At 40.7% G+C, this 16,412-nt stretch overlaps 1 protein-coding gene across 3 annotated transcripts in view; it reads right to left on the reverse strand.

The window, feature by feature from the left end:
* PDK3 (pyruvate dehydrogenase kinase 3) overlaps positions 1-16,412 on the reverse strand; it is a 109,574-nt gene that overhangs the window by 23,146 nt on the left and 70,016 nt on the right. For all 3 annotated transcript variants that reach the window (XM_089904665.1, XM_022560460.3, XM_022560459.3), the window contains exons 3-5: positions 16,099-16,170; positions 12,285-12,469; positions 10,466-10,555 (exon numbers count right to left, since the gene is read on the reverse strand). In XM_089904665.1, coding sequence (XP_089760791.1) covers positions 10,466-10,555; positions 12,285-12,469; positions 16,099-16,170 — 347 coding nt within the window. The remainder of the gene's footprint in view (positions 1-10,465; positions 10,556-12,284; positions 12,470-16,098; positions 16,171-16,412) is intronic.

Here is a 16,412-nt window from a genome sequence, read left to right on the forward strand (position 1 = left end):
GAGTATGACAGCACATATATACTCAAATAGGATACTTCTGTTTAAGTGAAGTACCATAAGAATGGAAAAGTTTTTAAAAAATCACCAACATAACAACCAAACTTCAACTACTGGCTTAAAAATTCACTTCCTTTATATCTAGAGTAAAATGCAAGTTCTACTAACAATAAGCTTTCTAATAAAACTTTTCTATTGTTTAAATAGAAACCAAAATCTTAAAATATGATAATTTATCAAATTACTTTTATCTGCAATATATCTGAGTCACTATTTACCACCCAATCTTTATAATGAAATATCAGGAAATGATTATTACTGCCACTGAACATAAGTGATTTTCATTGTTTTAAGAACCTGTTTTCAAGGGAAATAAGGTACTGATGATAAAGTAACAAACAAAAATGTAGGGGTAGGGACTTCCCTGGTGGTCCAGTGGCTAACACTCCATGCTCCCAAGGCAGGGGGCCCGGGTTCGATCCCTAGTCAGAGAACTAGACCCCACATGCCACAATTAAGACTTTGCATGCTGCAACTAAAGATTCCACATGCCGCAATGAAGATCCCACGTGCTGCAACTAAGACCTGGCATGGCCAAATAAATAAATAATTTTAAAAAAAGAAAAAAAAACTGTAGGTGTAGCACATTTCTACTTCCCCAGGATAGAATACCCAAACTATAAACACATAAGACTAAAACTAAAAAAGACTGAGCCATGAAGAGTAAGGGAAGGTTCACATGGCAACCAGCCCAACAGATCCATTGTAGCCACAAATCAGTTTTAAGAAGCACACAGGAAAATTTAAGTGTATGGACACTATTTTATTAGATGTTTTTATTAGAAGCTATGCAAAATTCACCAGAGGACCCTGCTATCAAATACTGGACTGGCCAAAAAGTTCATTCGGGTTTTTCCATATGATCTCGAACGAACTTTTTGGCCAACCCAATATTAGCCTCTATCACAAATACATGCCATTGTTTGTTTACAGATATCTTATAAGAGACTGGACAAAGATGAAATTTGAGTGAGAAAACAAACATGAACAGGATATCCAAAACCATAAAGCTCGAGTTTAAGAAACAATGCCTGGGGCTTCCCTGGTGGTGCAGTGGTTGAGAGTCCGCCTGCCGATGCAGGGGATGCAGGTTCGTGCCCCGGTCCGGGAAGATCCCACGTGCTGCAGAACGGCTAGGCCCGTGAGCCATGGCCGCTGAGCCTGCGCCCGGAGCCTGTGCTCCGCAACGGGAGAGGCCACAGCAGTGAGAGGCCCGCGTATCGCAAAAAAAAAAAAAAAAAAAAAGAAAGAAACAATGCCTGAACAAGGTAAATGTAAACGACCACAAAGCATTAGAGTCACAGGTATGCTGCTTTTTTTTTTTTTTACTCCTTCATTTTATTTATTTTTTAAAATTAATTTTTATGGGAGTATGGTTACTTTACAATGTATGCTGCTTTTAAGAAACACTTTTAAGGGCTTCCCTGGTGGCGCAGTAGTTAAGAATCCACCTGCCAATGCAGGGGACACGGGTTCAAGCCCTAAGGCCATGCGCCACAACTACTGAGTCTGCACTCTAGAGCCCGCGAGCCACAACTACTGAAGTCCGCATGCCTAGAGCCCGTGCTCCGCAACAAGAGAAGCCACTGCAGTGAGAAGCCCGCGCACCACAACAAAGAGTAGCCCCCGGCTCGCCGCAACAAAGACCCAACGCAACCAAAAAAACAGAAACGCTTTTAAGTCACAAAGCAATTCTAATAAGGTATGTCTATCATCACTTACCCAAAACCCATCTCGAGTGGGAAGCATCAGGGGTTTCTTTGAAGTGCTAGCCCCTCTCCCACTGCCCAAAGCGCAGCCAACTGGAGAAGTGGGGGGCAGAACATCTAACGTACGGGCGACCAATCCACAGGCTGACTAGAATCCTAAAACCTGCGGTTGTGGGCAAAAAGACGGGCTGAGCCGATGAAATTCATCTTGTGCGAATTCAGGATGGAGACACTCAGGCAGGGCAGAAGGCAAAAGGAAACACTTAGAGTTATGGTGATCTAGAAGGCCTGGAGTGCCTGTCATTGCCCTAAACAAGCTGCCCTAAAGAGGCTGCCAGTCTACAGACAAGAGTGGGGCTGAGGGGCTGTGACTTGACAAACCCTCTTACACAGAAAAAAACCCTTGCTTTCTGTTTCCCAGTTCCAATTTCTATAGCTCCGACTACAAAGTGGTTCCTGCCCTAGGATTACCATGGGACCAACTAGGTTCTTTTAATACATCTGTCTCTTGAGTTGGTGGGAGTGGGTCTCTGTTACTTGCAACCTGAAGAGCCCGAAGTGAGAGCACAAGACGTTATTTCTGAACCAGAATAATGACACGCTCTGCAGAAACTGTTTGTATGCTATTACGCTAAGCCCAGCAATAAGAGCATTTAGGAACAACACAGGCAAACTAACGTCACTGTGAGAGCTGACTTTTGTGCCAAGTATTTGTTTGTACCTTTAAAACGATCTTATCACAGGATTTTCCATTTTGTTCCCTGGTTTCTTACACAGAAAGGAGGGAAAAGGGTCACAATGGAAGGCACCTCCCAGAGGATAATAGGAGCTGCTCTACAACACTAATTCTAGCACTCACTGCCACGAGGCTATAATTTGCAGATGTGTAAAGGTAGATATTACTGTGCTAAATAAGCAGCAAGGAGGCATGCTTCAGTGTTCTGCACATTAAATTACGATGATGCAAGATGCACCCCACTTCTACGCATTTATACAACTGTCTAGTCAAAAATAAAAATAGTGTCCCTACCCTTCTACATAAAAGTTTCCTAGAGTCTGCCTCAAGAGATCTAAGTATGGAATCATTGTTAGTTCATTAAGGCTTCCTAAGGCTATAAAACACGCACGTGCACGTGCATAGGCAAGCACGGGCACACGCACGCACGCACACACGCACACAGTGGTCATTTGGACTGGACATCTGACTATGCTTAAACCATGCAGGACCTTCACAGCTGAGAAAATCAATAGCAGAGCTATCATTAAAACTCAGAACCCCTACACCTTGTAAATCAAGTTTCCTAAAACAAAAGGGAAAAAAATATTAGAGACAGAGGGAGAACAGTATGGAGGCTCCTTAAAAAATTAAAAATAGACCTACCATATGACCCAGCAATCCCACTACTGGGCATATACCCTGAGAAAACCATAATTCAAAAAGAGTCATGTACTACAATGTTCACTACAGCTCTGTTTACAATAGCCAGGACAGGGAAGCAACCTAAATGTCCATCAAAAGATGAATGGATAAAGAAGATGTGGTACCTATATACAACAGAATATTACTCAGCCATAAAAAGGAACGAAATTGGGTCATTTGTAGAGATGTGGATGGACCTAGAGTCTGTCATACAGAGTGAAGTAAGTCAGAAAGAGAAAAATAAATATTGTACAATGTATTAATGCATATATGTGGAATCTAGAAAAATGGTACAGATGAACCTATATGCAGGGCAGGAATAGAGATGCAAATGAAGCGAACAGACATGTGGACATGGCGGGGGGGGGGGGCGGGAAGGGGGGGATGAACTGGGAGATTAGGATCAGCATATATACATTAGCATGTGTAAAGCCGATAGCTAGAGGGAACCTGCTGTATGGCACAGGGAGCTCAGCTTCGTGCTCTATGGTGACCTAGATGGGTGGGATGGGAGGTTGGGGGAAGGGAGTTCCAAGAGGGAGGGGATATATGTATACATATAGCTGATTCACTTCATTGTACAGCAGAAACTAATACAACATTGTAAAGATTAGCTGAAAAATCTCAGAAGGTACGAGGAGAAGGTAAAAAAACAGTGAAAAAATACCAGCTACTTTCAAAAGAGGAAGGGAATGGTAAGACGTCACTGAGAGTTGAAGGAAGCTGACACACATCTCTTCCTCTCCTTGACAGCATTCGGGGGTATTGGGAAGAAGAGCTGGGGAGGCGTGGGCCCTTTGGGACTCTCTGACTATTGTCCCTGGGGCATTTGGGGGCGGAGACTCCAGCGCCTTTTTGCTAGAAGACATGGAAGAACTTCCAGGCCTTCTGATAGTTCGTGCTGTCTGCCTTGTTTATTTTTTCTCAGTCTTATCTTGAGCCAGAAAGAGCTTCTGCTTGGGTATGCAGACACTTAGAGAATTAAAAGTGGGGTCCACAGGGCATGAGACAGAAAGCTATTAAAATATGCTTTCTCCACGGGGAGGAAAGAGACCTTCAGGCTTCCTGCTAGGGTGCCTAGCCAATTTTGCCATGGTAGGAAAGGTAACTGATTTAAGACTAATATCTCATTGAGAAATAAAGATTATATACACCTAGCTGGGAAAACTATTTGAATATAGAGGTTATGAGTACAGCAGATCAGACACTGAATTCATCCAGGAAGGCGGTGTGTGATGGGCATTAGCGCTGGAGATGGGGAAATACACAAGTACTACGGATTTCATATGAAGAGACACATTATTCACAGTTGCTATCTGTAAAGTTGGTATGAATTCAATATAAAACAATGTTCTTGCTGGGTTATGAAGACAGGTGATTTTTGGTCTCTTCTCTCTTTTCCCACATTTTCTCAATTTTCTTCAATGAGCACTTTTTATTATTTTGGTAATATGGTATTAGTCCTCTTGACTGACCAGAACGGAAACAGAAGTTGGATGACTGACAAAAAAGTTGGATAGTGGGAAACCATAAAATGACTACAATTGTAAACATTAACTTAAAATACACACTTGAATACACAATTTATTCCTCTACCAATCTTTTCATATAAGGCCAATGTCTCTCCTTTGAAGAGGCGTCAGCTTGGGGTTCCAGATGATACTTCTTAGATAAACAATATCACACACATCTACGAATTCCAATTCCTATTTCTTTAAAGTGCAAGAAACTTAAAGATACTTGTCAAGCAATCCGAGTGCAGATTCCTTCTGGGATTTCTACTCAGTGCCGCCCTGTCACCTAAAAGTTATCTTGTTCACACTCATTTCATTACATTTTTAAGAATCTCTTCTTTATCAAGTCTTTCCAAAGCATTCGACTTGGTTTTTATGGAAATAAGTCTCTTTTTTGTACTCACATTTCTTCAGTTTACATAACGTATAAATAAATTATGTATACTTATACATATTCATGTGGTATAACTTACACCAACGGTGTGAGGACAAGTAAGTGACCCTTAGTAAGCATATGTCTCACCAAGTGGAAGAAGCATCAGGGCATTCTAGAAAGTATGTACAAGCCAAGCGTCCTCAGTGTGCTGTGGGTATGATTTATGATTTATGAAGGGAATGAAGGCGGCAGAAGAGCTGATGGTGTGGAAGTTGCTTTGCGGGTTCATGCAGTTTCAGAATCTGAAACCAGCCTTCACTGTTGTCTTAAGGAAGGAGGCTATGAAGAAATGAAAAACACGGTTTGAAAGAAGCGGTGGGGAACAGGGAGCAGGGCAGTCCTTGCCCCTCGCCCCATGAGTGTGAGGGTAGAAGTGTGCTGGGGGAGGTGACATGCCCCGTGGCAGAGGGGCATGGGGGGGGGGTGATCATCATGGGATACAGCTTTGCCAGGAGCCCAGGCTTTTAAGTTGTGCCAGATGAGTGGTAGGAATGGTTACGTGAGAGGATGGAGTAAAATGTGTCCATGGTAACTGGTGGACTCATTGGGTATAAAGTCAAAAGGGGCAGGAGAAAGAGTGAAGGTAAAGCCGTGAGCGAGCGCGGGAAGAGGGAGAGGCTGGGAGGCGACCTGGCCCAGGGTCAAAACCTCGACTAAAAAGGCCAAAGAAAGCAGGAGGCACAAACTTCTAGTTTCTTTCTTTCAAATACTGATCCAACTGTTTTGCACACAATCTTCCGCTAGTGTTTGGTATGAAACTTCTGTCCCTGAGACGAGTGATGCAAGCGTGGATGAGAGTAATTCCAGCCCTTGAGGAATTTACACCCCCATTAGAGAGACCAACAGAAGTACAGAACGATGCCAAGACCAGGCAGGATGCAATAAGTCCAGTAAGAGCCACACAGACAGTAAGTGCTCAAAACAACGGCTTCTGCTCTCCTCCAGCGTCCAGCCTCATCCTCTGATTCACTTGAGCGCTGCTTCATCCGTCTGCCCTAACAACTGCCAAGAACTCTCCGTTACTTCTCTACTTACACTGACTCATGGTTAAAATCTCTCTAAAAAAAATTAGTGAGAGACTTTTTGTGAAGAAACAATGAGATGATAAAAAGGAGTATGTTTTTTTAACATCTTTATTGGAGTATAACTGCTTTACAATGGTGTGTTAGTTTCTGCTGTATAACAAAGTGAATCCGCTATATGTATACATATATCCCCATATCTCCTCTCTCTTGCGTCTCCCTCCCTCCCACCCTCCCTCTCCCACCCCTCTAGGTGGTCACAAAGCACCGAGCTGATCTCCCTGTGCTATGCGGCTGCTTCCCACTAGCTATCTATTTTATATGTGGTAGTGCATATATGTCCATGCCACTCTCTCAGTTCGTCCCAGCTTACCCTTACCCCTCCCCGTGTCCTCAAGTCCATTCTCTCTCTACGTCTGCGACTTTATTCCTGTCCTGCCCCTAGGTTCTTCAGAACCTTTTTTTTTAAAGGGAGTACGTTTTTACAACTTTATTATGAAGAATTGCAAACGCTGACGGAAGTGCAGAGCACACTGCAGAGAATCCTAGTGCACGCATCACCAGCCTCAACACTTCTCAACACAGCCTGATCTTTTTCACTGCCCTACCTCTTGATAATTTTGAAGCAAATCCCACAACGCATTTGATATCGTGTGTGATATTTCAAAATACCTCTCTTGAAGCTAGGACACCTTAAAAAAAATAACCACAATACCAATATGACACCTAAAAAAATTAACAATATTTCTTGAAATATTTCATCAAATATTCAAGTGTCTTATAAATGTCCTAAATGTTTTAAAATATTTTATAATTTATGCCAGAAACAAAAGCAAAGGCACCAACTTATTATATATAATCAATGGTATAAATGAGAAGGCAAATGACTCACATGATGCCCAAGGATGCTCATGAACTTGTCTACCTACAGCCCTTCCTGGGTGCTAGTGCTGCTTCAGGAGCTCTACATATATTATCTCACTTAACCCTAGGACATAGCTGAATTGCCAAGAGCACCATTTTATTGATGACGAAACTGACGCCCAAAGAGGTTATGTAACATGTCCAAGGTCACCTAGCTAACCTAAATGTCTATCAGCTGATGAAGAGATAAAACAAAATGCAGTCTATCCATACAGTGGAATATTATTTGGCCATAAAAAGAAACAAAGTACCGGTTTATGTTACAACATGGATGACACCTGAAAACACTGTGCTAAGTGAAAGAAACCATTCACAAAAGACCACATACTGTATGATTTCATTTATATGAAAGGTCCAGAAAAGGAGTATCTACAGAGACAGCAAGTACTGGGTTGGCCAAAAGGTTTGTTTAGCTTTTTCCGTAAGATGGCTCTAGTAGTAGCACTTAATGGTCTTTAACTTCATTTGAAACAATTTTGTTAGATTGTATGTGACAGCTGTCATATCAGCGTGCATTTAAAAAAAGACATCAAAATTGGTGAAATTTTGCGTAGCCGTTTAAATATTGAAGATGGAAGAAAAAAAGCAACATTTTCGGCCTATTATGTTCTATTATTTCCAGAAAGGTAAAAATGCAACTGAAACGCAAAAAAAGATTTGTGCAGTGTATGAAGAAGGTGCTGTGGCTGATCGAACATGTCAAAAATGGTTTGCGAAGTTTCGTGCTGGAAATTTCTCGCTGGAAGATCCTCCACGGTTGGGTAGACCAGTTGAAGTTGATAGCGATCAAATCAAGACGTTAATTGAGAACAATCAACGTTATATACCATGTGGAAGATAGCTGACATACTCAAAATATCCAACATGAGCACTGAAAATCATTTGCACCAGCTTGGTTATATGAATTGCTTTGATGTTTGGGTTCCACATAAGTTAAGTGAAAAAAAACTTCTTGACAGTATTTTGGCATGCGATTCTCTACTTAAACGTAATGAAAATGTTCCGTTTTTAAAATTAATTGTGACAGGCGATGAAAAGTGGATACTGTACGATAATGTGGAACAGAAGAGATTGTGGGGCAAGCGAAATGAACCACCACCAACCCCACCAAAGGCCGGTCTTCATCCAAAGAAGGTGATGTTGTGTATGTGGTGGGATTGGAAAGGAGTCCTCTATTATCGGCTCTTTCTGGAAAACCAGACGATTAATTCCAACAAGTACTGCTCCCAAGTAGACCAACTGAAAGCAGCACTAGACAAAAAGCGTCCAGAATTAGTCAACAGAAAACGCATAATCTTCCATCAGGATAACGCAAGACCACATGTTTCTTTGATGACCAGGCGAAAACTGTTACAGCTTGGCTGCGAAGTTCTGATTCATCGACCGTATTCACCAGACATTGCACCTTCGGATTTCAATGTATTTCAGTCTTTACAAAATTCTCTTAATGGAAAAAATTTCAATTCCCTGGAAGACTCTAAAAGGCACCTGAAACAGTTCTTTGCTCAAAAAGATAAAAAGTTTTGGGAAGATGGAATTATGACGTTGCCTGAAAAATGGCAGACGGTAGTGGAACAAAAGGGTGAGTATGTGGTTCAATAAAGTTCTTGGTGAAAATGAAAAATGTGTCTTTTATTTTTACTTAAAAACGGAAGGCACGTTTTGGCCAACCCAATAGATTAGTGGTTGCCTAGGGCTGGGGAGAGGGGTAGTAGGGAGTGACTGCTAATGGCTATGGGGTTTCTTTTGGGGTGATGAAAAAGTCCTAAAATTGGATTATGGTGATGGTTGCACAACTCCGTAAATAAACTAGAAACCCCTGAATTGTACACTTTAAATGGGTGAATTGTATGGCATGTGAATTGTACCATAATAAAGCTTCTTTAAAAGTAAATTACCGAAAAGTTGAACATTTCTCAAGCCAAGGAATATTTATTGACCATCTACACAGGCATATACTAAGTTCTATGCGAGTCACAAAACAAGTATAAGACAAATACCCTGACTTCAAATTGCTTGCAGTTCAAGAGGAAAGGCACATATGCAATATACTATAATGCACTTTTGCTTTATGAATGTGTGCCTTTTTTTTCTAAGGGCAGTCAACTATCTGAACCAGGCTTTCTGAATCATAAAAGCCACTGGGCTAGGGCCAGATGAACATACAAGTGGTGATAAGACCAATCCTGCTTCCCTTCCCTGCTGGGGGCCTACAGAGGGTTACCTTGTGAGAGAGAAACCTACATACAGGGTTCTTAGCGTGCTGAAGCTGAGCCTATTCGCTTGCAACTGAAGTAATGTGAGTACATGTTTTCTAACTAAACAGAGGCCAGGGCAGCCTGACAAGCCTAGCCTGAGCTAAGGCCACCGGGGGGATGCCCAGGGTAACCAAACAGCACAGGTTTTCCTTAGCTTTAGCGGCTGAAGATCTGGTCTGTTCCCCCACTGGGGAGGCTGCCCACATGGGGCACCGTCCCTTGGCCCTCCAAGCTCCAAGAGCAAAGGTCACTCTGCTTGAGGCAGGCCTGAGAGCTCTGCCAAGGAGACAAGGCCCTCGTCTGCCTCCTAGTCATTTAGCTACACAATCCAGAAAAAGTTAAGAGCAACAGAGATCCCAGTGAAGGTCGGAGAGTGCTATGGTCCTGAAACTAGTAAGGTGTGTGTTTAGATAAGGAGAGGAGGGCCACAGGAGGAGACACAATCTAGGAAAGAGGACAGTCTGGGGATCTGAGGCTGCAGAGAATAACCCTAACACCGAAGAAGACTGAAGAGGTCCAGGAACCTGGTGGATCACTTACAACCAGGAAGGCTTTCTGGAGCTAGCATTTATCTTAAATGAAAAATGAGGAGACTGCTGTTCAAATTCCGAGTGCCCAGGCACTAGGAACATATGGCTCTAGGGTTCTGTTCTACCCTGAGGCTGCTGGAACAGAGTCCAGCTCCACATCCAGTGAACCCGTGAAGCCCAAATGCCATGTAGATTCTCTAAAACCTGGAGTGCATGTCAGAAAGATATATACATTTTACAAACACGTGAATTCAGCTGAATTTTATAACAGGGGTTTGCATTCTCTGAAATTTTCAGACAGTGGTGGCAATTGAAACTTAGATTCTTAAGCTAACAAATATTTACTGTTTAGCTAGAACTATAAGAAAAGCCTTAGTCAATGAAGTAGAAACTCCGATTTTGAACATTACTAATTATGCATCGCTTCCTGAGCCACCTAGAAAGAACAAGGCATATTTGGATCAAATGGCTTGGGCCCAGAGTGGCCTGATGAACCAGCAAACAGTTCAGCGCCATAACCCTACAGCCAAGCGGCCTCAACGAAACCACAATCCTACTGGAACCACAACCGCTAACGTTACGTCGGCCTCCTTACCTTTCACAACATCAGCCACGTTGCAAGTGGGATCAATACTTCCTATGTGTTTGGGATGCGCAGGATTGGTGTCACCGCCAAACAGAAGTGCTAAACAAACACAAGAGAAAAGGGAGAGGATTAAAAACACAGAAGGCTAGGATGGTCAGGCAGAGAAATATGGGGCTTGTAAGTTTTGACAAGATTTTCTTATTGTGAAAACCGTTTTAGCATCCACAGTGACTTAGAGCAACAGAATCCACTCAATTGGTGGGTGATCAGCTATCAGACAACTGAGGAGGAAGGATGTGCTGTGAAATCTGCCAGGTGCAGTTAGCAGGTCCTAAAGCAGTGACACGGCCCGGGTATCCAATGTGCTCTCCCCAACACAACGTGACTTGGATGAAAAAAACTTCCTTTGATCCTCAGCCAAGTTTACCCACCTTCTCAGCACTACCCTAGACATTTATTCCAACATTCACTAAATATTTAGAAAATGCAGTCTGCACCATTAGACCAGGCTTGCACAGGGTCTTCACCATGAGCACTTCAAATCCCTCCATCGTGGGGCTTATTTTTCACCGTACTACACACAAACGCTATTTGTGCAAGCGTTTTTAAAAGTACATTTAACTACTTTCATAATATACAAGGTTTGCAAAATTCTACTTCTAAAAAAAACCAAAACGACCCCCAAAGAAAAAAGGAATCTGAATTCAAATGTTTATATGTGTAGCTATTTTTAAATCAAACAAAAATTGGGAATAACTTAGACTCCACAAAAGGAGAATGTTTAAATAAAATAGGTAGAGATTTTAATTATGGAAAAGGACAAGTATGGGCATTAGGCCAATACATAAAGTGCCAACTAATTAAGTGGAAGAAAACCAAAAGGTGTGCAAACTTAATCAACGATCGAAAAACATGTACGTATATATGTAGACACACATATGTAGGTCAGAAAGAAACTGTAGTTATCTAAGTAGTTTAAATAGTATTTGGGTTCTCTTTTTTCCCCTATAAATTTCCTGTAAACTGTCAAACATTTACACTTTAAACAGACACACATTTAGAACAAACCCACATTTAATAGCTGCATAACATTTGGCTATCCAAATAAAGCACATTAGTAAAATAAAGATGCTCTGTCCATTTTCTGACTCAACAAAGAGGGTGAATTAGACTCTAGACACCTGGATGCTTTTTCATAAGAATTATGAAATCCGACAAAGAAACACGCTGAAAATCAGTTTAAAAGCTTTTGTGAAGAGAATTTTAGTTGTTGTTTTTTTTTCTTATCTGCTTATCAGCCTAGAGAGGAGACTAAAACTCTCAATACAAGATTAGGGTTTGACAAACCCGCTTAATCTGATTTCACTGACCACTGTGAAATAAAAGATCCATACTCATATTGCCAACTTGTCAGTTCAGTATTGTTAGTATCAATGTTTTTAAAACCAAAAAGGAAAACATGTGACATCCTGAATGAAGACTAGAACAGACCCTAGAGACACTGAAAGTATTCAGAGATGAACACCAGGCTGCCATTACAGCCGGTCCCTCACCCCCACCAGGAATGTAACAGCAGAGGCTTAAAAGGCAGGCAGTGGTCCTGTCTCAAATATGAGCACCCAAAAAGCCTTTCAAGGATTTCTTTTAACAGAGAGTTCTAATGATTAGCTTTTTCATAGATAGGACTCACTTAGGAGAAACTGAACTAGAAATGAAATTTCTGGACAAAAATACAGATCAGTAAATTAAAAATGAAGCAACAGGAAAACATTTCGGAGAAATCACTCTGGTTATCTTTTCAAAACTGGACCAAGAAAAGCCAACTTACTGTGCTGGTTAATAAGCATGCGGAAAGAGATGCGGTTGGTATAAAACCGGTCCAGAAAATACTGGATGTTACTGCTAATGAACGGATCAAACCCAAACTTCTCCTTGTACTCGATCACTCCTTGGGCCATTGTAGGAACCACATCATTGTGTCTATTTCTGACTTTAATTAGAACTTGTAGAAAGCTGTGTGGGAAGGAAAGAAAAAAACGGTCAAAATGGTCAAAATCTCATGGGCTAATGTATAAACTTCCCAGGTCTATCTCAGTACTATTTACCTGTTGGTATTTATTTTATAAGGCAGAGACATCATTATCATCATAGGCTACAAGGAAGTACTCACGAGAAACTAAAGTATTACTCAGTTTTTGCTTGAAACTTTCTACAGAAAGTCTTCCTTCAGAGATACAAAACGTAGAAGGTTCTAGTAAAGAAAAAAATGCTCAAATGCCTTTTTAGGAATCCACTGACTTTCCAGATAAGTGATTACTAATAAAACAGATTCTATAAATGTTTGCTGAATACATAATTGCAGAATATATTAATATTTCTTCTGACAACATGAAGACAATCCCAAAAATCTCCAAGGATTTATTATGGAGTCTTAAAGAAATAGCTTCCATGAAGCAATAATGTCACACTTTTTAAGAATAAAATTTTGAAACGAATTTCTCTCAGCAGTAAAATATGGTGATGAAATGTAGATAGAACAATGGTGATTAAGACAAACCTATTCAAGAATTCCAGTATATTACTGTAAAAGTGCAGAGGGAAAAATATATTGAGAATAGTAACTAAGAACAGAAACACAAGTCAATGGAACCTAATAAAAAGCCTGGAACCAGGATCAAGGGTGAATGAGTATGTGTGTGTAAAAATTCAGCATATCGATAAAGTGACAATATAAGTCAGTAGGGAAACAAATTAGTTGGGACAGCTGGCTAACAATTTAAGTCACACCTCAATTTTAAACTTTAAGCCCCGAAATGGGTTTTAAAAGACTTAAATATAAAAGGGTGAAATTGTAGAAAAGGAAACAGAAAATCAGCTGAATAAGTATATAACCTTGGAGTAAAGGGAGGCTGTTCTAATACCAAAGGCAGAAACCATGATGAAACAAATAATAGGACTATGCAGGATTTCAGCAATTTTATAGGGACACACATTATAAAGTCAAGAAAAAGTGAAAGCTGGGAAAAATATATTCACAAGAGTTACTATTCTTAGTGAAGGAAAAGATGACCACCCTAACAGAACACTAGGCAAGGGGCCTGGTATCAATAGAAAATGTACCAGAGGAAATGCAAACACCAACAACTTCACCTTCAAAATAATAAAAGAAAAGCAAATTAAAACAATGCAACACTATTCTCCGCTTACAGACTGGCAAAGAATAACCATTGTCAGCCAGAGCGTGGGAGCATAACTGATGCATTTCTAGGGGCAGTTGAGCAGCCTATATCAAAAGCCCAAAGAAAGTCATTCCACTCCCAGGAACTGATTCTAGGAAAATAACTGGACAAGGCCAACAGCTGTATTTAAGAGCTGTTCTTTAAAGCACTGCTTATAGTAGCAAGAAAACCACGAACTATTCTAAAACCCAATGACAGGAGGTCAAATCGCATGAGTTATCTGCAGATGGACCACTATGAAACTACTAATAATGGTGTAGATCTATAATGCTGACACTGTTATTTTTGTAAAACACACACACACACATTCTACACATATAGAAATATATATGCCTAGTTAAAAGTGTAAATGGAAGGAAAATGTTAACAGTGGTTGGCCCCCGGTAATGGAAATTTGGAGTAAACTTATTTCCCCAAATAGTCTTATTTTTCTCAATGATGAAATATTTCTGTAACAAATACATATGTGCAAAGACAGCAAAGATGAATAAATCAACTCAGAAATTATAAGGTCATAATATTCTCAAGAAATTTTCTAATGGACCATTTATCCTTTACATAATGCTCTTCCCATCATATTCATAAATTAAATATTACTAAACTGAAACAATTCATTACAGTAGAAAAGTGCCTCAACTTATCTGAGGGGAGGAGACTTGCTTCAATGGTTCAATTCTCAGACTACTTCCCCAATTCTGGGGCTCTTCTAAACTTTATCATTATGACAAACATCCTTGTCCTCTAAGCTACTTTCACTTTACTTAAGTGGTTTCCCTGCCCATGACTGCTATATAACCTCTCACTGATATGAAAAGGCTGCTACGATGAGCAGAACTCTCCACTCCTTCCTTCACTGCAAACATCAGGCTTCTACAATCCCAAGTCTCTTAACTAGCTTCATGGCAACCTGGACAAGTTACTAAACGTCACTGAGCGAGAGCTATTATCATTACAATCTCGTACACGTTGGATCCAGCGCTTGGCAGTTTCCAAAGCAGGCTCGCGTCCATAAATCGCATCTGACTGATAACCTGTTCCAGAAACTGAGACCGGACTCCAGGAAACACACAGAAGAAATTTCACATCATAAACTTCCACAAATCTATATCCCCAAATTTGAAGCTATAGAGGTCAGTCCTAATTTGGAGGATATCAGCCAAACTGTCACTAGCTAATGACTTTTGAGAAACCAAACTTCTGAGTCCGATTTAGTTAACTTTGATAACTTAAATGACAGCAAGGGCTTACAACAAGGAAAACATTACAGCTGGGGGCTCTAATCCAATGCCTCCCTTTCCACATTTCATAGACCCATTAGCAAAACACCTAGCAAAGTATAAAACAGGTCAGGACTTTTTTCCCTTTGTATTTTAATCTGTAACTACATTTCAGCTAGCTACTCATGACTCAGACCAGCAGTTCTGGCAGTATGGTGCACTGCAAAGAGCAATGTACCAAGGAAGAGGAAACATGATTTACAGATCCAGCTCTGCTCCTAACTAATGTTACAATCTTGGGGAAGTCACCTCACATCTTGGACCTCAGTTTTCTTATCTGTGAATTGAGAGAGCTGGGTTAAATGCCTCCAGCTAAGGTCTCTTATGTAACACGGTGCTTCTTAGTTCTTTTTATGGAACAGCTACATGTAAGGCATTTGGTGTCACAATGATGTGGGTCAGGTTTCTACTTAGAAAGAAATTCCTCAGCACAACAGAAATAATATGTCCATAAGGCCTGCCATATGCATTCACTGATGGGTACATGAAAGAGGAGGAAAGTAATGTGAAGGGGACACAATTTCTCTTGGGGGTGAAAAAACCACACTCAGAGCTAGGGTCAGCGTTTCCCGGTTAAATGAAAAGGAAAAACCAGAAATATTTTCCATCAGCATGAGAATTTAGCAGCCTTCGTGCCTAACAACAGCAACAGAATTCAGAATAGCTGTTATGTTAATAGCATACTCTTTTACGCTGCTCCAAAATAAAAGCATTATTGATTCTCTGAGCTCAAATGTAATATCGCATTGAAAATTTAAAAACAAATTGTAAAGGACTAAGTACATAAACTCATGTATACACAGAGGCCAGTGCCTTCTTAAAACTACCACTAGGTGGAACATTTACTGCAATATTTACAGTGAGTGTCCAGCACGAGTTCACCAGAAGACAAGGATTAAGAATTAGATCATGAAGCGTAATTGGAAGGGTCATTATTCCCTTGGTACTATGTTAAATTCTTAACTCAAATTTTAAAAAACTGCAACGTTGAGCTGTTACCCATTAAGAAGCCTAATGCTTTCGGCCAAGTTGTACTTCTTGGTTCTTAATGACATGAGTTCCATTTACCAAAACATTTTTTAACCTAGATATTTTGACTTTCAGGTAAGTTTGGTACCATACTTACTTATCCAAGACGTGTGGATCTTCAGGGCTCTTATTTTCATATTCTAGAAGTTCAAGAAAACTCTGCATATACCTGAAAAAAAGAGATACTGTGTTAGTTGCCTACCCTACATCCATCCTCCTTTCCCTTTTCCTTAGGAGTACGTTAAATTTCCACCCAGGTATCCATCCAATCCCCTCCACCCGCCATGTAGCCCAAGTGCTTCCGGGGAAGCTGATACCATGCAAAGCTCCTGGGTGGCCCTGTTTTTCTCTGGGTAATCCTATTTCTCTTGTCACTAATTCCTCATTAGTCCGATAGTTCTGGCCTAAGCC

Source organism: Delphinapterus leucas, chromosome X (genome assembly GCF_059928025.1).
Source record: "Delphinapterus leucas isolate spDelLeu-1000000601 "Yukka" chromosome X, BTC_Dleu_Yukka2, whole genome shotgun sequence".
Lineage (NCBI taxonomy): Eukaryota > Metazoa > Chordata > Mammalia > Artiodactyla > Monodontidae > Delphinapterus > Delphinapterus leucas.